The 21,161-nt window shown below is 41.7% G+C and overlaps 1 protein-coding gene across 1 annotated transcript; it reads right to left on the minus strand.

Moving 5' to 3' along the window:
* Nucleotides 1-380: 380 nt before the first annotated feature.
* LOC120783428 (rho GTPase-activating protein 40) lies at nt 381-20,109 on the minus strand. The gene is made up of 15 exons (XM_040116435.1): nt 18,388-20,109; nt 15,727-15,950; nt 14,037-14,257; nt 13,051-13,129; nt 11,888-12,036; nt 10,771-10,936; nt 9,988-10,079; nt 9,480-9,557; nt 8,509-8,668; nt 7,436-7,518; nt 5,704-5,910; nt 5,117-5,260; nt 4,495-4,646; nt 4,344-4,399; nt 381-3,667 (listed from the first exon to the last, which is right to left on the minus strand). The coding sequence occupies exons 1-15, from the start codon at nt 18,534-18,536 to the stop codon at nt 3,561-3,563; spliced, it is 2,067 nt and encodes a 688-aa protein (XP_039972369.1). The 5' UTR covers nt 18,537-20,109; the 3' UTR covers nt 381-3,560.
* Between the last annotated feature and the right edge of the window lie 1,052 nt (nt 20,110-21,161).

The raw sequence follows: 21,161 nt of genomic DNA on the forward strand, positions 1-21,161 counted from the left end.
GTTTGGACACGCTGAAGCCTTGAATAATCAAAGCTGATGAGGCAGTTAGTTGCGAATGGTTTTTCGCGGAGCGATGGTGATGATTAATCAAGGAACAGAGCAGCAGTGGCTTCTCCACCCCACACCCATTACAAGGTTAATCTCTCTATTGATTATTTCTGCAGAATAAACCAATACTTCACTACAGTTTTTCTCCGTTTTCACAAATGTATGTATGTTTGCTTCTCTCTGTGGATGCATACATGTGGCAGCAGGAGCAGATGCAAGTGTAGATTTGATGAATGATGCCTTTGTTGATACCATCTTTCCACCACACCCATTACCCCATATTGAAAAAATAAATCATCTTTAAGCGCAACTTTAGATTCACATTTATTGACATAAAAAAAGAACATTTTTCAAAAGTTTTTCTTTCTACAGCAAAGCCTAAAGTATTTTCACAGAAGTATTAAAAACGATGACTTGTGTAAAGGGCATAAATATACATTCTGATGTCTTCACCACAATAAAAGCTGGACACTGATGAAGACGATAAGAGGTCCAGAGCCATGCTTTGATCACGACAGGAAACACAGTCCCTGTAACTGTCCATAATTTCGTCTTGGATAATCGTATAGATAACACTGTTTCTGAGATATCTACCCCCAAAAGGAAGCTTCCTCTTTCTCCCTCACACACAAAAGAATTGACATTTATACAAACACAAACAGAGTCAATAGAAAACTGGGGTAGTGTATGAACTTGCACCCCGTTTTGGTTTGTCCGTGTGTGTGTGTGTGTGTGTGTCATGTGTGTTTAGACAATACATGTCCATGTGCTCTGCTCCTCGGGGTGTTTGGACTCACACTGCTTGCCCTCTGGGATGCTGCTTCAGAGGTGACCTAGTTCTCCTGATTGTCAGCAGAAGGCAGTTTCATGAGCTCGCTTTGTGCCGAGGCACTGAACTGTGCCTGGGACCCTGGGACAGGCCAATTGGACTTGTGTAATGAAGCTCATCACACACATGCACACACACGACACACACACACACACACACACACACACACACAGACACACGCATGCATGCTCCTGCTGCTGTCATCAGGTCCAGAGCAGCAGAATTTATAACAGCCATTTATTACCTTCTCCTTTATCAAAGAAATGTGATTTCAAGGCGCGTTTCTGATACATGCACCACGCTGCCATTATGGTTCATTATGGGGAGGTGACAGAGATGGAGCAGAGGGTGTTGATAGATGCTGGTGCCGGGCCGGCTGTCATTACTCCATCTATCGAGTGGAATGTGCGAGACACTTCCCACAAAATGGCCGCGGAGCGCCAACATGGTTCCAGTGGCTAGGAGTGAATGATTCACGTGTGATGACCGGTACAAAATGTTAAACACATTCATTTTCTGCTTGCGTGTGTTCGGAATAACTTACTGGCTTTGAATAGCAACACAATCACAACAGACCGTCCTACTGCAGCGATTTCAGTGCCTCTTCACAGCAGAGTGCTTGACTGAGCAATATTCACACAGGAAATGTATCTTACTGTGCTGTTCAGGAGAAACAGATGTAAAGAGATTCATCAAAAAAACAAAAACAAAAAAACAACTGAGCTTGAAGAAATATGTACAAGAACAAATTCCCACACTGTGTATGGGCAACTTAACACAACATACTGTTACACTGAGTGCAGCAAGTCCACATTATCCTAAAGTCTCTCTATCCTACAGAATACTCATCAAATACAGAAGCAACAATGGCATTACATTCGTATAAATAATAATAATCCTAGTATACCCCAGGAGTCACTTCAGCACTTCCGGCTCCATTCATGTGTTTAAAAATGCGAACTGAAGACCAGCTTCACCTTGTGTCCTTAAAAACTCCCTTTAGAGGTATAATAACTGTCTTTGAGGTTGTGACACCAAATCCCTTGGTATCAAAAAAAAAAAGAAAAAAAGAAAGTCTCTTGGAGCACTGTTCTGTACAGGTGAGGGGTCCTTGGAAGTCCATGGATTTTTATAAGGCCCAGGAGATCGCAGGGCTTCACAGATAAAGGGGATATCAGTTCATCAGGGTCTCCTTCCCTCTTTGAATGGCACAGACGAGGAAAGGAGCCGTTACAGAGAAAAGTCTTTCTTTACTTTGTGATCAAAATGTCTGAGCTGCGAAATGGACATGCCAGCAGGAGAGGGAGAAAAAGAGCAAGTAAGAGAGATCAGCCAGTTGATCGGTTGATTGATCAGTCATTAATTGTGTGTTTACAAAGAGCTGTAGTCCTGCTCCATTTCCAGGTTAGCCTTCTGTTCCACCAGCTTTCAGTTTTCAATATGTTTTCCTTTGTTGATGTTTTTTTATTTTTATTTTTTTGTATTTCGTAAAAACCGTGATACAAGGGTTTTCTCTACATATTCTTAGCCAGATGGGATCTACTACAGTCAGTGTGTTTATGGTCGGCTTTCTCCAGTAAGCTGATTTCTTTAACGTCATGTAAGCAAGAAAACTGGTTTCTGTAATCAGGATAGGGGATTAGAGAAACCTGATTTGCCTGGTAGATTTCTCCTGGAGAATGCCGATTGTTCTGCCATGTATACGGGTAACCAAGTTTCTAATCGGCTTTTCATAAGTACACGTGTGGGACAAAATGCTGCAAACAGCTGAAACATTTACACAGAGTTAAGTCTTCTCATGTTTAAAATGACTCCATCTAAAGTCTGACTGAAACTGAAAACGACACAAAGTAGGCCTTTCCTCTAGAAGTCTAAATAAGTCGGTTTCCATTGTTGAACATTTGACTATTTCCTAAATTCAGAAACAGATCTTGGATCTGCCTGTATGTTGTTTCTATCATGAGATCTCATGGTGACAGCTGCTGTTTCGAGAGTCAAGAATGACGTCAGTCTCGAAATAAATGCTGTTTTCTTTATATAAAATGGCAAAATAATCAAAATGTACTGCCCAGTGCAGAATTAGAAAAACAATTTAGCAAAGCATATGGACAGAAAACCTCATGAAAAAAGACTCATGAATGAAACCCACAGCAGGAAAACACACTGTTTGACTGGCCTGAGAAAAGGGGGGGGGGCTCTCTATAGCCAGAGGTGCTCTGGCTCCCCATCTGCTCACTCATGGCTGGACATGATTGTTTGAGAGGAAGGATGGCGGACCAAACTGCCCGGCCGCTCTCTCTCCGCTCTTTTCTATGCAGCAGGTTCTCTGTCGGAAGTAATGAGTCACGTTAGCAGCTTTTTGCTTTCAGCGGTACAGCCCGGAGAGAAATTATGGAGTTAATGGAGAAGAAGATGGAGAGAAAGATAGAGGGAAAGAGAAAGAGTGCAGTGTGTGTTCATCTGATCATAGACGGCTTTTAGGCTCTGCTCCTGGCAGACTTTCTGTTTTTCTGTTTCTGCTTCCTCCATCTGTCTCCCTCTCCCATATTGCTTGAAGGTTGATCGGGACAGGAAGTAGAGATGAGGCTTCATGGATTTGATCTCTTTTTAGGCTCTGCTTTTGTCATCTTCAGCGACCTGTTCCCAGATCTGTCCATCCTTCAATCCGTCGACAGCCTCCATGTCACAGCCCTCTGCTGGCGTTGGGTGTTAGCTTGATGACCCACTCTCCTCCAGGGTTACTGTTGTACAAGTCCAGAAGGTGTGTGTCGGGATCCAGACAGTGTTCGCCTGCAGAAAACACACACAAAAATGTACTTTAAGCTCTAGTTGGAATTGCTTGTTGCTGAGTTAGATAAAAAGTTTAGGGTTGATTTTATGTATCAGCTGATGTTGCAACTAACATTTATTTTCATTATCAATTAATCCGCTGATTATTCTCTCGATTAGTTGATTGTTTGACCTATTACATGTTATAAAATTGTAAATAATATACAAATTGATGTCTCCAAATGTCTGGTTTTATCCAACCGACAGTCCAAAACCCAAAGATATTAAAGTTTACAATGTGATAAAACAGAGAAACAGAGACAGTTTAGAGAACATAACAAGAAAGTTTCTGGCATTTTTGCATGAAAAATGATTTATACAATTAACCAATTATCAAAATAGTTTCTGTCGATCAGTTATTCAATTAATTAACTTTTTGTTTCAGCTGTAGTATCAATTCAGGACTTTTTGCCGAGTTCGACTGTTGACTGCGTCAGCTCTCCTGTGAGAGCACAGACATGTGTGTAATAAGCATTTGTCTGCTCTGATAACTGCAGATGCATTGCCTGTGTCTCTCTGGCGCTTGCACAGTTCATTACATAAGACCTTGCTACCCTCATCAGCCCAATGAGCAGAAAGACATGCAAATGTCAGCGCTGCTCTGATCAGAGAAAATGGTGCAGCCACCTCCACTTACCAATGTTTCCTCCCACTTCGTACAGGGATACGTCTGGATACGTCACAGAGCCGTTTCTGTTGAGAGACATATAACCCCCACATATCATGTTCTGTTTTTCCATAAAGGAGATATAATACACATATTATTTTACAAATGTGTAGTATCGCACCTTCGCATCTTGCCCTTTCCATTTTCGGGGCTGTGGATGAACTGGCGGTGAAACTGGGCGAGCAGGTCTGAGGCTCGTGAGTTGACGTTGAGCTGGGTCTCCATGGTGCCGCTCACCAGATCTCCGACCTGGATCTTCACCGTACGGCACGGCTTCAGAAAGAAAAAAGGGGAGAGAATATTCATCACCATAATAACTTTGAATATGAAGGAACAGCACTAAAACAATGTCTCTACATCTTGTTAAATCTGAAAAGATGCATCAACAAGTGCAGCTTATAAACTGACACTTTCTGCGGAAGGTTCCTTTCTAACAGTTTTTTATAATGTGTGAGGGTTTTTTGGTGGATGGTAAGATCAACACTAACAAATCACCGTGAGGTTTCTCGAGCATTTGGCCTATTTTAAAGACTCTGGTGTGGAAATGCCCATTGTTGCCCAGTATTTGCTTTTCACAGATCAACATAAGACTTTGTTCCACAGACAAAATTACCACATTAATTGAGATTTGATGTGGTAATTTATGACTGCAATTATAAATACTGTATCTTTTATCGGTTCCACAGTTTTTCCCAGTAAGCAGAGTGTACAAAAAGCAGTGCAGTATTGTTAAACCAGCTCACCTCTGAGGTGTTTTTGTCAGGTTTGTCCCGACTGTCTGTGTGGATCTTCCTCAGCAGGTTCTTGATGCGGCGATCATAGAACTGGTAACGCCGGTTACTGTTCTCGTTCAGCTTACGCACCTGGCTCATGAGGAAATTGGGGATCTGAAGAAAAAAGAAAAACGGAACATTGGTTATGGTTACATTTTTGTGTCAAGAAATACGTATACAATCTGATTATAGTTTGAAAAAAATTCTTACAATCATTCTTACATCACTTACTTGTTTTTTTTGGAACTTTCACCCAGAAAAGCAGAGTAAAGGGAACTTTTTGATAAGATCTTTGGTCAAACTGCTGTTTCTAAGGTCAAGAATGAACCTTCAAGCTCAATTAAAGCTTCGGCTGATATTTCATTCCCAACTTGGATTATGAAATGTCATGTTTTTGGGAGTATTACTAAAAAATTCTTTATTCCTAAGAAAGGTTCACTGAAAAATAGTACATATAGATAAGTACATGGCTTCTAATTAATTAAACTATTGGATTTTGTTAAACCAACAATCCTCTTGTTGCCCGACCTCCCACGTATTCACCCTCCATTACCTACCGTCCAAAGCAGGTCCTGGTAGCGGATGAGGAGCCTCATAACATCGGCTGCCTTCTCCGCCTGTCCTTTCTCTGCCCCCTCAGTCAGTCTGCTGGGGACGGCCTTGTGGAGGAAGAGGTTGGGAGCCATGATGGTCGCTACGGCCCACAGGTTCATCCTGTTCCTCTTCTCCCTGGAAACCACCTTACTGAGGAACTCAAGGAGGGCCTGAAGGACGCACAAAGGGAGACACGCATACAGATACTGAAGCTCAAGACTGTTTTAGAATTGATTTTTTTTAAAATCAAATTGTAGAGGGAGGAGGTTGAGCATGCAGCACCAGTTTGTATAGATTTAAAAGACATTCTCTCACTTTCAACTGACTGATGTGTTAAAGACAAAAGAGGCCACTTAAACTGAAGCAAAAAGTGGAGTAAAGTGATTCATCACAATGACTTAATCATCCGCAACACCTCTGCTGAGAAGTATGTTAATGCACAGTTTCAGCTGCCTTCACTGGAGTCAGAGTAATCAGTTCAGGTGGGTTTCATGCTACTGGATGCTATAAGCGTAGCTGACCGCACACTTGTGTCAGTGAAAGTGAGTCATGCTTAATGTAAGCTGTTATATAACAGATCAGAGTGTTTAAAACGTGGTTTAAGAGCAGCACAATGTAGCAATGCGTTATGAAACAGTGCTTTGGTCTGTCATATATCATGAAAGCTTGAATTGGGATTGGTTTCTGACAACCCTAAGAAGAGCATGTAGGGTGTGGGGAAGAATCCTAAACATAACTTTAGAGCAGAGGTTGCTGTTCAAAAACCCAATTTAACATTTTTAAGGTCATTTATGGAAGTTTTTCCAAAACTTCACTCAATTTTTGTAGATAATTTTCAACTTATGTTGAACCTGCAGATCAAATGCATGCATGGTAAAGGGCATATTCACATCCACTTAAGTTAAAGTAGCAATATCAAATTGTAAAATTACTCTGTTACAAGTCCTACATAAAGATATAAGGTAAGTAAAAGTACATATGAAGTATTACTTAAAATGTACTTTAAGTATGTACTTAAATACAGAAAAACGGCCCCTGTGAGTGTTATAATATTATACATTTTATTATAAGGTTATTAATACTGATCCATTACTGCACAAGGAACATTCTGATTTACATGCGTTCAGTCAGGGTGGAGCCTATTTTAAATATTTTATAAATTGCTGGGTAGTTTAATCTACAACAATGTTTCATATTTAAAAAGCTCATTATCGGTTTTGTGTGTAAAATCTTAATTTGTAAATTTAACTAGAAACTATAGCCATCAAATGAATGACTCTGAAATACAGTGGAGCAGAAGTATAAAGTGGCAAGTGAAATATTACTCAAGTAAAGTACAAGTACCTCAACATTGTACTATTACAGTACTTAATTTGACGTGTTTAGTTACATCCCGCCTCTGGACATGCACATGAGAACCTGGAGGGATTTCTTCAGCAAAATTGGGCTTTGTGAACCCAGTGTTCCTTTAATCCTGATCGAGGAAACTGGTTTCATGTTTAAATTATGTTTTATGAATCAGGCTTCTGTCAGAAACCAAAAGATCTGATCACTTGAGTGCATGAAAACACAATGATTGAGATCATGTAAAAGAGAGTGTGTGTGTGTGTGTGTGTGCGTGTGTGTGTGTGTGTGTGTGTGTGTGTGTGTGTGTGTGTGTGTGTGTGTGTGTGTGTGTGTGTGTTTGGTCTGTACCTTCAGTGTGTTCCTGTTGGGCTCAGGCAGCAGCAGGATGAGCAGGTTCAACATGTGGAGTTTCTGCTTCAGCTCGGTGATGTCTGAAAGAGGAGGGAGAGGCAAAGGTAAGACAGGCCGAACACACACACACACACACACACACACACACACACACACACACACACACACACACACACACACCCTCTTCATTTCCTCTGTGTTTGGCTATGAGTAATGGGATGGCTAAAGATTAATGGAATTGTGACAGGTGTTCATTAACTTTGTTAGTTTATGTCTCTGTGGTCAAATGTCATTTGTCACTTTGCACTGAGTCTCCTCACAAACTATACATCAGTGAGTCATCAATCAGATTATATGAACATTAATCCACTGTGTACTTAAGGTGAAGCTAATGAGAACAGCTGATCATTTACTCTTCTCCGTCACTGTGCACATTTTTGTGGCCTTATATTCTTCTGGGACAACTCTTAAAAGGCTTAATGTTGATTTCTCAGCCGTAGCAGAAAGATACGCGTCACACATTGCTGCCATCATAAAGAGACTTAGGTCATTTTCATGTGAACCCTGCTGAGCTGTCTGGAAGGGCGGGCAGCAGATTGTTGTGTAGAGGAAATAGGAAATATGCAACGTGCCAGATGTGGAAGCACATACACGATACAGTCGGTCACTTCAGCAACACCCCCATCTACATACTGATATACTGTATGATCTATCACACGTCTGGTCATTATGTCGCTATAGGGCAGCAGTGAGTCATTTGTGGAGAGTGACTTAACACTGTCCTGAAACTGAACGATCATTAATCCAAACTGACTTTTGTCCTGTCTCTCTGGATAACAGCCTCAAATGACTCAAATATAATGGGTGTGTAAATGTGATGCAACACCTTTGATACATTTTGTTCGGCGCTTGCAAAGTATGAATCTAAAAAGAGTTCAAAAAGAATCCAGCAGTAAATATACATTTGGGAACGGGAGCTCCAGCTGCAGCTGCTGGTGTTCACCACATCCTAAACAGCTAAAAAGCTGAGAGTGAAACCAACACGAATCTCCCAGAAGGTGCCCACTGACCTCTGACGGCGCTGAAGGTGTTGAGGTACTCGGCGGTGAGCAGAGGAGCGGGAAGTTCCCGGATGAACTTCTTCAGTAGTGCGGCAGCGTCGTTTGGACTCACTTCATCCCAGCTGACCTGCCCTGAGTAAAAGTTGGTCTCCAAGTTCTGCTGCAGCAGCTGCAGACAGAAAACAATGAGACACTTTTTGTCAGAGCAGCGTGACCACAGCTGACACAAATAAACCATCAGTGTAAAGTTCTGCCTCTATCAGCTAATTGACACTTCTTGTGCCAATTAGCTGATATATATTTTACTATTATATTTTAAAGGCTCATCTGGGGATGAGCATTACAAATTAGCTTAGGTTACAAATGTGTGTGGTCTGTTGTCTGTGGCACTGATTCACGCTATAAATACATAAATAATGTAGAAATACTTTGGTTCAATATCAAAACTACGAACTTAGGAAAGAAAAAAGAGCCAAAACATGAAGTTTAGTTAATTCTCTCTGAACGATCAGTGCTTTCACATCCAGCATCCAGTAGCAATGACTTGATTGATCTGGCCTGGTTATTTGTCTTCTCTGTTTTTCTTCCTCAGTGCTAGATGGCGCCCTCTTCTGGCAGTTTAAATTTAATTGTCTCACCATCTACTGAACATTCGATGCATTAAATACAGTATCATAAAGACATTTCTGAGAACAGCAGCAGAAAAACACATTATTGACTTTGTTTCATTGGACCTTGTTTTTTCTAAATGTCAACTGTAGTTAAACTCTGTACTTTGGCTGGTATTTCTCTGCTATTCTACCACTTCTGACATTTAACAGTGTCAATATTTTGGCTGCTCTTTAGTTAATGAAACATTTTATTCTTAGCCTTGCTTCAAACATCAGACAAGAAAAAAGGGGCAAATTTAGTGATAAAATAATGTGTTGCAGTGTCAGTGTTGCGTGTGACAGAAACGGGTCTAGATCCAGATTTTGTACCTTGATTCTGGACTGAGACCCTGGAACCCGCAGGATCCCCTCCGAATCGACTCCTTTCTTCTCCAAAAACGACAACAGCTGCAGAGAGAGAGAGAGAGGAAGGAGAGAGATAGAGAGATCAGCAGAGAGTCAGGGATGGGTAGATAAGAATCTCTTGCTCACCTCTGCTGGTTATTCTCAGTAACTGCTGCTACATGCAGGGTGTGGTCAAAGCATTTCACAGTCAGAGGACACTGAGATCGTGTTATGTGCTCTATCTGAAGATGTAGGTTTGCGAACTCGACAAAAAACTCTCCTCTTGTGCCACAACAGGGGTGAACAGCAGATGTAATAAGGGGATGTAGTATGTCAGTGTGTACGTACAGTACATGCTGCATATGAAACTAATTGATTCTTACATACAGGTACTGCATTGCTGTAACTTCTTCGTATACTTCGTTTATTAATTGCAAGTTAAGAAAAAAGGTCTGTTGAGGTCATATGAGACAGATGTATTTCGGGTTCTCACCGCCTGCAGGAAGATAGGAGTCGAGGTGTTGGGCTTCATTTTCTGATCGTTCTCCAGCAGCGCGGCCAGCTGCACCCCGAAGAGCCTGCTCTCTGTAAAAGATCAAAGTGTCATTCAGTTGTTCACCCGCCAAAACATCATCAGTAAGCATCGTGTATCTGTGCCTACATCCATATTGCCATGTCATTGCCTGTGCAATCGTGTGTAGGTGAGCGTGCCCACATATAGTAGTTGCAGTATGTCAAACTATGGCTGCTAACCAAAAACTGCAAGGATTATTTATGAGTCATAAATGTATTATTAAAGAATATGTCACTGTAGTTTTTATTTATATTATTATATTTATTCATTTTAATTTTCAGTGCTTTTTTGTAGAGAAACAGGTGCTATGTAAATTATTTAGTGAAAAGGCTGGAGCACATTTAGATTTAAAACATGCTCGGACTGTAAGTCTTCATGAAATGAGTAAACTGATGTTTGACCAGTTAATAATCCAGACCGCAGGGAAACAGCTTGTGCAGAACCACTGCTGCAGACAACCAGTTACATGCTGGTTTGACTCATTGTTTTTTTTTTTATTTGATTGGCTCACACTCAGAGACAAAGTATAAGAACAGACCAAAAAAAAAAAAAAAAGACTTCACATAATTAAATTCTTATTGTCTAAAAAAAAGACCCTAGCCATCTACGGTAAGACTATTTCCGTGTGTGTGTGTGTGTGTGTGTGTGTGTGTGTGTGTGTTTGTCTTTCTTTTGTGTACTTGCCACCGAGTGCCAGCATACCTGGGATTTTCCTCTTGCAGGTTTTGTGCCTTTTGACCTCGAGCTCCAAGAGGTCGGAAAGCGCCGTCATGTCGATGAGAGCCAACTGACGCACCTTCTTCATGTCAGTGTGGGAGAGATCTTGGATATGAGTCACTCCCAGGCGGCACTTGGGGCAGATCACCCGCTGAGGAGGTGAGAGAGCAGAGAGAGAAAAGTGAGGAGAGGGCAATTGGAGTTGAGAGGTGGAGGAAGAGAGACCAGGCGGAGACGAGTGGGGTAGAGGGAAAAAGAGGAAAATGGAGACTGTCAAATCATATACTCATTGCAATGTGCTGTACATACAGTCAGTTTATGTCTCCATGAAGTGCCTTCAAGTAAATGTGGCGACGGTATAGATGCATGTACAATTAACACGTTAACACTAATTCCTACCTCTTGATGAAGAAACTATTTGGCCTGAAAGTGAAAAATAAATCCGCTGGACTCTGTGACACAACAACTCTCCTTTTGTTTTGAGCTAATTCCTTCATTCCTCCACTCTGTCTAACCCTGTTCTATAACCAGCAGTGGGGCTGAATAAAACTGGCTTGCAATAACCTGTGTGTGAGCGTGTGTTTATTTTCATGTTAACATGAAATTTCCAACTCCACCATAAAATCCAAAATACTTTGGTCCAAGTAGAGACTGTAAATGTACAGTGACTTGCACCCCTAAAGCCCTAAATTACCAAGATTGATTTTTCCTGATCAGTTGCAACTACTTTTATTTTTACAATTAGTTTTAATACTATCAAAGCTGATCATGATCACAGCCACAAATTGTGGAACTGGGTGTGAACTGGTGGACCCAAGATGATGATTTGACTGGGGATGGGGAAGCAAGGCAGGCTGTCTGCTGGCAAACTTAAAGTCACACTACTTTTAGCACAAAAACACATCAACATAGAAAACCTTTTTCAAATAATTGTAGGTTGGTGACTGGGTTGAAAATGAAATGACTTAAAAAACTACGGGAAAACCGAAAAGACGCTTTGGACACGGCGTGCACTGCAGAACAAAAGGTGAAGATGAAGATGCAGATAGAAAAAATAAAGTGTTTAAGGAAGTGACCAGGAAGTGAAGAGATGGGTGCTTACAGGCAGGGTGCCGTCCTCTTTCCTGCGCTGGCTGTTGTTCTGCGGCAGTTTGGCCTGTTTGAGAAAGATGACGGCCTGTTCACAGTAAGCCACGTCCGTGATGAAGAATTCCTCTTTAGGAGCACAGCGCTGATGCTCTGGTGTCACAGCTGAGCAGGAAACACACCCATAGATACACACACATACACCAGTCTATTAGTTCATTTAAGGAAAGTCCACTGTAGCGATGTCTCTAAACAACAAAATTTGAAAGGACGCCACTTAAGGGAGCAGGAGGAAGAAAACAACAAATATAAGCCCCACAAACATGAGGAAATGTACGTGTACCCGCATACTCCCTTTATCTTTCATCTAACTCTTATTTCCTATAACAGAGGCACAAAGAATATTTGGCAGAAGAGTCTGTTGGGGCACTTTTAAATGTTTAGCAGTCAGAACTCATAATTGTTCACATAAACAAAATAGCAATACTACAGTTGTCACTATTGTGGCAAAATTGATCCATAATATCACTTTTGATTTTAGTAATGTTATTTCAGAACATTATCTAAGATCTTCATATGGTTCAGGTCTTCAGATATGAACCTGCTGTATGTTTTCACTCTTAAAACATTAAAAACGCAATCACAAAAGCAGGCATGAAGCACTTTTTCTGAGGACTGTTTTCCCTGTTTATTTTCTTTTTTTCATTACAAAACCTTGACAGTAATCAACATACGGAGATTAGGCACGTGAACTCAGAACCGCGTGGACAGGTACTTTCTCCAGTGGCTGCGTGTAAAGACGGAGAGTTACTTGGGGATTAATTTGAACCAATTAGAAGATAGATCCAGACAGACAATCCCTCATCAGGTCCTCACAAATCTGCTGCTCACCTGACTTTTTCGGGTATGTTTTTTTTTTTTAAAGACAAGGCAGTTCATTTGTAGTTAAACCTATGAGTAATTTGTAAGAAGTTATTTTTTTCAAATCTAGCAGGGCCGGTTATAGGCTGAAGTTTTGTTTTAACTCAATCTGATTATCAAAATAACTGCAGCTATTGCTTTTTGCCATATACCTGCTTTTGAATGGCTATGAGCACACTTTCACCTCTTACTTATTCCCTTTAGTTACTTTCTTGTTTTTAATTATGGCTTACATTGATTATATGGTGCAGCTCCTACCTGATAGCGGGCTCTTGGCAACTGAAGCCATGCTGTTTTGGGCAAGGTCTTCACTATGCTGAGCTTCAGGCAGAAGGGTCTGGTGAGAGAGAACACTGACATGTCACAAACACATATTCAACACTTCCTGTACAGTTAGTTAAAAACATCAGCCCTGTGATATTTTCTCCACCACTGGGAATAGGAGTAGTGTTTTATTTTGTCCTCTGAGCAGCTGAACATGGATAGGAAGAGTGTTTCCTTTGATAAAGGCCTGATAAAGATCAGAAGAAGACTGTCTCTGTTCCCCTGTCAGGGCGTCTCAGACAGACAGGGAGGACAAAGCATGGCCTTTACATGTGATTTGCCTTTATTGTCACAGATCAGCCCCTCTGCATGGAGCATGACAGCACAATTCACTGGAACGACAGAAAGTCTCTCACTGAGTCCTGAGAGTCACCCGGGAAATGGTAGTGTATATTTTACTGCATTTTACGACAACTTTGACCCAGACAGGTCCTCTGTTGCCGTAAACTTAAACAGTCTAACAGTAATCCTGACACTGGACACACAGGCAACTGTTGAATGTGTGTGTATCCAAAAAAAGCTGAGTTTCTGGGTGATAAATCTACATATACTGTACATATACAAGTTTTGATACGTATACTCTATGTATGCATGTTACTCTGCATTATGAACAACATTTATATTTCGAACCCCATCAAATTTCAGCATGAAGTGCCTTTGCATTTTCTTTTGGATATATGAAAAGAAAGGACATAAAAAGTCGTTACAAGTTATTCTCAAATTTCCTTCTTAATTTTTCTCCCCATTTGTAGATCACTTGAAAGGATGGAAAGCATGGCAAGCTAGCTTTTTCTTGCTGTTTCTTGCTCTTCCTCCTCCACCAGGATGTCAGAGGTCACGGTCAGTTACAGAACAACCTCCCTTAGACTGGCAGGGATTCAGGGATTGAAATAATTTGAAAAGTAGGTAAAAGCCCTAACCTGAGTGATGGGGGAGCTGAAGATATCGCGAACGTCGCGGGGCGCCGATTTGTTCCTCTTGCGGAGTGACAGCGTGTAGGAATCCAGTCGACGCTGGACGGCCTCGGCCTGGGTCCGGGTCAGAGTGGAGAGCAGCACCACGTTGTCTACATCTCCACTGTCCTCGCTGATGAGGGTCGACAAGCCGGCATCAGCCAACCACTGCTCCTCCTGTTCACCTTCTGAAACACGCACAGACAACAGGCAAGGAGAGATCCAAACAGGCCACATGTAAATACACACTGACAACAGCAACAAGATAAAAGCCACAGGATAAAATGCAGAATGTTACAATACTAAAGTATATTTTTGATGTAATATAATGTATAAAATTTTGACTAGATAACTGGATTGTGTTGCACCAGCTATACCATTACTAAGTTTGTGCATAAAGTCCTTCCTCAGTGTTTTACTGAATTAAAAACTTAATATTGCCTTAGTTAGTAAAGACTTCAGTAAGCTGCCAGAAAACATCTGTAGCATTGTCCAATCAAAAGCAAATGACTATATAAACAAAGAGTCACTGTGGCTACACAAGCTATAGCATCACTTCCCAATATAACAGTTTTAGCAGAGAGTCGATATATCAAACTTAATTGTCAGTGTTTTGTAAAAGTAGGAATTACCGTGTTTTATGTATATCTGCATACATGGAGAAATACGTGTTTCAGAGGTAACAGCACTCATGTTGTTTAGAATGAGAGGGAAATATCTGCTCATGCCAAACTAGCTGATGTTATTAAAACATTATTGAAATAACATTTTGTAATTTTGAGGTGTTTTCTGTTATTTTTGTGAAATGTAACTCAGTTTATGTTATTATAAAACAGCATTTAATCAAGTGTCAGGTCAGATATCTTCACCATATTCCATATTGACTGTTCTTTGCTCGAAACAGTTTATACATTGGGAAGCTAACGTTAGCTTTGTCAGTCAGTTTTGGTAGCTCTGCAACAGTTACACCTGCCAGTTAGTGTGTGTAAATGTCTAGTAACAACTTAACTGAACATAAAAACTAGTTTGCGGGGTGCAACCTGTTTTAATTTAGTGATCTGCCAGCCTCCACTTTGTAAACACGTAACGTTATAACCCAGGTAAGTTTGAACTTATGAAGAGCTGGTATGACCGGCTCTTAGACACTAAATACAATAGCTGTTAAGGTGTAATAATATATATGTATAAATAATAATGAGGCTTGATTACATACAGACACAAACAAACTTACACACCAAAATCCAGACTTCCAAGGGTTTACTCATTAGTGAAAAATAAATCTAAAACATGTGCCTCTGTTAGCATAACATCAAAAGGATCTGCTAAAGGTAGAATTAACCCAATCAGATCATTTAAATGGACATAAAGGGGCAGTCTCATCAACTCAGCCTTCATGACTGGTTATTGGGCTTGCAGATTTACAACGCTCCCTGCCACAGAGTGTTTGATAGTGTTGTCATGGTGATGAGCACTACCTTGCTGCATGAGAGAAACCTGATATGTTGCCATGGCAAATGCATCATTTCATGGAGGATCTCAGTAGCAGCTGTGTTAAACATTAAAGGCTTGTAATTCTATCCCATAAACTAACCATGACTTCTCTCTCAGCTCTCTCTATCTGTTCTTAATCTAATAGCGCAATATTTGCAGTGTTTACCTTCTGACTGTCTGGAGTCTCTCCTGGTGCAGTCAAGGTCTGTGTAGCCACTCCCCTGTTGGATGGTCTCCACCTCACTCCAGAAGGAGTCCAGGCAGAGTTTGTCGGGGTGCTGCTCCTGATCCTGGGCTGGAAGCGCGTGCGTGCTGTGTGCGTGATCAGCGGCTGCCTGGTCCTGCGGGCTGGCCCAGGGCTCCACGCTCATCTCGGTGGGGCTGGGATCTCTGTTGCAGACACACACACACGTAAAGAAATCACACGCATGCATGCAAACAAATGAGCAGAAACAAAAAAAGACACGTACAAATACAGGAGGAACGGTGAAGACTGAGGCGATGCGGGGAGGATGAATCAGCCGAGAGAGCCCAGAGAGATGGAGAGACAAAAGGAGTGGGATGGAGGAAGGGCCGGAGCGAAGAGAGAGATGGCGCGAGCGGACACAAAGGGGGGTTCTCTATTGTTCTTGCAAAATGTGGCCTGGAGGCAAAGTACCCTGCAGATCCACCAGATGTCACTGTAACAATGTGAATTCTGTTTGCAAAAGGGTCACACCCCTCTATCAATTGAAACAGATAAATTAATTTAAACCACTAACAATGGAAGATGAAGCATGGAATGAACAATTTAAGAAAAAAAAAAAATGTCATCTACACCTGCTCTCAGTTTCCTTTCCAAACACAAGCGGGGAAAATACAGTCTGCTTTTCCTGTGTAGCACTCTACACCAGAGGATACTGTTCTCTAACAACAATGAGACACACTCAGCTGGCCGACACACTCGCACCCTCTAGCACTAAAATGTGACCTGGTGATCTCAGAGACAGGAAGTGGTCAGCTGACTCACTCAATCAGTGTGTGGTTCAGTCACATTCTTGTAGTCAGCACATCTCAACAGACATACCAGACCACACTAGTCCATTCTCGAGGAATGCCAGAAGCACGCACAACTGAAGAGAGACAATGAAATGATGGCTGCCTGAAGAGCCGAAAATACCAATCATACTTTCAGCCGTGAATCGATGAGCTTATGAAGATGTTGCTCATACAGTCAGTTGAAGCCAGATCAGATCAGTGCTTTGGTGTGTTAAACCAGTTTCAAGGCGTCTCAAAGTGGGGTGGGGGGCTGTGTGTGATGCAAGGAGTTTTGAGTTTCAACAGATACTTAATTTAGTGAAAAGCTCTTGTTTGCAAGTACCAGCAAAAGACAATAAAGAATCTAGAAAAAATCTGGTAATTGCCAACAGTTGGGTGAAGAAAAAAAATCAGACTGTGTTCTAAACCGTTATGCCTCTATTCCATCAAACTATAATATAACTACTTTTTTACCTCAGTACAGCCTGTCAAATGTTATTAGGTAAAATGGTTTATGCTATGGTTACATTCCAACTTACAGCACAGTAGTATATAATGTGAGTACCATTCAGTCCAATCATCCATTTCATTGGAAAATATTTCAGTTGTTTTCTGAGCTTTTTCCAAAAAACCTGCTCCGTCAACATATCACCACCATGAAATTACTTACTTAAACCAGACATTGAATTCATTGTACAATGTAATGCATAACCAGTAGACCAAAACCAAAACCCAAAGATATTCTATTTAGAATGATACAAATCAGAGAAAAAGCAGCAAATCCTCACACCACAGAAGGCTTAAACAATTAATCAATCATCCCACCTGTTGATGACTAATTATTTGTCAGTGGACTAACTGTTTCAGCTCTAGAGGAAGGCATCTGAAGTACAGTTTCGTAGTCACTGTAAGATTGAAACAACATCATTTTTATAATCATCCTATAATATATAAGTCCAATTAAAATCTGCATAAACCTAACAAATTTTATTATATGAGCACTTCTAGTTAAGAAATGATTAGACATTGTCACCTTACAGAGAGAAGACTGATCAGTTGATACACAGATTTTAAATTGATAAGGAAGAAATAGTACCTAGGACCAGAACTCAACATCAGCCAATAGTATGGGGATCAGTATTGGGATGGAAAATCTGGTATCGACGCATTCCTGTTAGATATATAGAGATAATAATGACTGTTGATTTTTGTACAATATCTGGCTCGCTGTGTCCCTCACACACAGCGGTCCCAAGCCATAAGGTGTGCTCACAACATGCCAATCATATGCATACATGACATCAAGCCTGAGAGGTCGGAGGTCTACAGACAGCTGACTCAGCAGTGCACTGGTGCTCAGCAGCCACTTCAGCTTTAGTGAATACCACAGGAATTCAAGTGAGATTCAAATGATATGAAAATATCTGACATTTATTCTGACATTAAGCTCAGGATAGAAACTTGTCTCTATCCCAAAAAGGAAGGTTTGTCTTCAAACTGTCCTACAACTGAAAGTATTATCATGATTTAAATGTTAGGACAAATGTCAAAATATTCGCCATCCACAAAAGTTTGGGAAATACCGCCTCCACAGCATAATTTACACGACCCACAACTGCATGGTTTTGAATGACGTTTATGTTATGATGTTGCAGCTGGCTGTCAGGTTATTTGTTGACTTTAAAGCACAACTTGCCATCTACACTGACAACTTCACTTCAAGCGCAGACAACACTCAAACTTTCACCAATACATTCATGAATTTTGTCCTGCTGATCCTGCTCAAATGCACCTGTCACATCACACATACCTGTCTTTTTTCTTGTGGGCAGATGGCTTCACGCGCTTGCCCCTCAGTGGACTTCGGGCAGGACGGAGCCTGAAACGGTTCAACCTGGTTTGTGGAAACTGCATGTTGGACCCGAGCCTGCTCACCTCTACCTCCTCTCTGCCTCCCATATCCACCGTGCTAAAGGAATCCAGGAATTACTGTCCAGTACAAAACCTAGCTTTATCCAGTCTTGGTGGTTGGACACCGTGTGAGTACGATGTAAATCTGTCCGCTGCTCCAGTTTCTCTGCGCTGTGACAGGAAGTGGATGTTGTAAGTCGTTACTGGGGCTCGGGGCTGTGGGGCATGTTTGTGAGCTGAGTGGAGCTAGAGCTGGAATGCAGGAGGGAGTGACGACTCCCCGAACATCAACAAATCATTCACACCTGTCCCCTCCCTCACCACTCTGAGGTGACACGCCCCGCCTGCATGTCTGATGGCCATCATCCTCTCTGGTTCAAACAGTAAACTATTACCTGCTACACTTAAAAATACTTTGGATGAAACACAACGACGATATTCTGAGTTCTAGTGTGATTCAAGTCTAATGAACGCCAACGATGAAGCTTCTAGCCACACGAGTGAAAGCTGACTATCTTTAATGTCCACTCACCTCAGGTACTTTACTGGTCTTTTAATGAGAGCTACACAACTCTACTTGAGCTAATTAATCAGAGATTCTTTGTTGAAAAGACGAGGCGTGTTATCACCTCCTTTCCTTGCATTACTGTCTGGGTCCAGAATTAAGTTAATCAAATGGATCAAAGGATGAAGATGTTTTCTTCTTATTCAAACTCTGTGGTTGAGCTTTCATTGCAAACAGGTAATCTCAAATCAACTATCGCACAGTTGTGGTGTGACAGCCAACGATTCGGTGTGTTAAATCAAATCATGCCTTATAGGCAGAAGACAGCTGCCTATTGCACAATTCACTAATGCATAACTAACATCCTAGTTCGACCTGAGCACGACTACACGGTTGATATAAATAACTGTCAGGTGGCTGTGTATGAGCACGAGGCAGAGTGAGAGACACCAGCAGTAAGAGAAAGTTTCTCAACAGGTCTGTCAACATTGCCCGCGAGCACTACTGTAACACCCCAGCCCCTCGCCAAATCACTGACTCATCAACACGTTCTCAATATCTCGTGTCAAGCTGATGACAGCCAAAATATCAGCCGAGGATGTAAAAAGACAGAACCAGACGCTTGGTGAGGTAATTTTTGGAATGTATATCCATGAAAATTCAACTTAAACCTGCTGTGCAGCTTACAAGGAAGAGCCTACCAAGTCACCTCAACCTCTACCGTTTGTCATATGACTCTGCTTCCTATCTGAATATAGACCCAGAATAAAGGTTTCAAACTCTTGAGCCAGACTCACAACAATGTAAATCATTACTCCTAAAATGACATTAAGCTAAACATGCCAGAAATCTTGCTATGGGATATGCTCAGAGGACAGGTTATACAGAGGAATGAAGAAAGCTTTGAATCTTTTTTTCACGGGCTTCCTTGTTTTGCCTCAAGAACCAAGGGGAAAAACAGCATTGTCTTATTTTTAAACATTCTAATAATACCCTTCACCTTTCCTACAAGCTATGGAGCCTCATAAAACTTTTGCGGACGCACAATTAAAAAAAAGGATTACTGAAAATGTCAAGGTGTTTGGATTGTTTCTTGTTGAATGGACCTCCCATTAACACAGAGAATCAACAGGAAAACATCCACTCTGAGAGAAGAATGGACAAAATGTCACACCGTTGTCTTACGTTAATACCCACGCACTGTGGGAAATAACACAAAGTAACCCTGGCCAGCAACTCGGGTCAATTAATACAGTAATCCAAGTGAAAAAGCAGCTTGTGTTGAAAGCAACAGTGTTTAATCCTCATGGCAGAATTCCACTTCAAGCCTCTTAGCTTGCAGAGAATGCAACAGCTTACACAGCCTTGAGAAAGAATTTCTCCACAAGGTCTGTCAGAGCACGAAGGATCTGTCCTGTGATACAGAATAACAAATTGTCCATAAAGTAAAAAAGCACCAAACAGCAAATAGGGTTATTAAAAATTCAACAATCAGACCATAAAACTGTTGCACTGACTAAGCAATAAAAAAAGCTTCCAATCAAAGATTTCAAACATCTCAGTGGGTCAAGTTAAGACTATGAATAATAGAAGAACAGTGTTTTAACAATCCTTCCCAGCACCCAAACCCACTTAAGTCTAGTAGAGTAGAGTAGCTTAACCCATAGATGAGCCTCAAGTTCCATCAGACCCTGAGTCCACAGCAGCAGCAAAGGCCTGATCCTACCTGGCCTTGGCCCGCCCGATGGCTCTGCCCGACAGCAGCAGCAGGGCCGCCGAGCCACTTCTTCCCCACGGCATCCTGCTGTTGTCCCCCCAAACTGCCGCGAGCTGTAGGAAACAGCAGCTGCCTGCCCCTGGCAAGCTGTAACCTCTTCAGTGCACAAACACATTAGGACAAGGACAATCTCAGTACGCCGCCAGGCACGTCATTACATCGCATCCTGGGGCAGGAAAGGAGGTCTGCATTGGGGGTGGGGGGGGGCAGAGAGGGAGAGAAGCTAAGTGGTTGAATACTGTATCTGACCAGGGCTGAGACACGGACAGAGGGAAGAGATTGTCTGTATGGCTGGTAGGATAGACGGGGCGCGAGCTGGGAGTTGAATGGATGGGGCAGAGGACACGACAGCTGCATGCCTGACCGACTGCCCCGCCGACGGGATGGCTTG

The sequence above is a fragment of the Xiphias gladius genome, chromosome 21, assembly GCF_016859285.1.
Source record: "Xiphias gladius isolate SHS-SW01 ecotype Sanya breed wild chromosome 21, ASM1685928v1, whole genome shotgun sequence".
Classification (NCBI taxonomy): Eukaryota; Metazoa; Chordata; class Actinopteri; order Istiophoriformes; family Xiphiidae; genus Xiphias; species Xiphias gladius.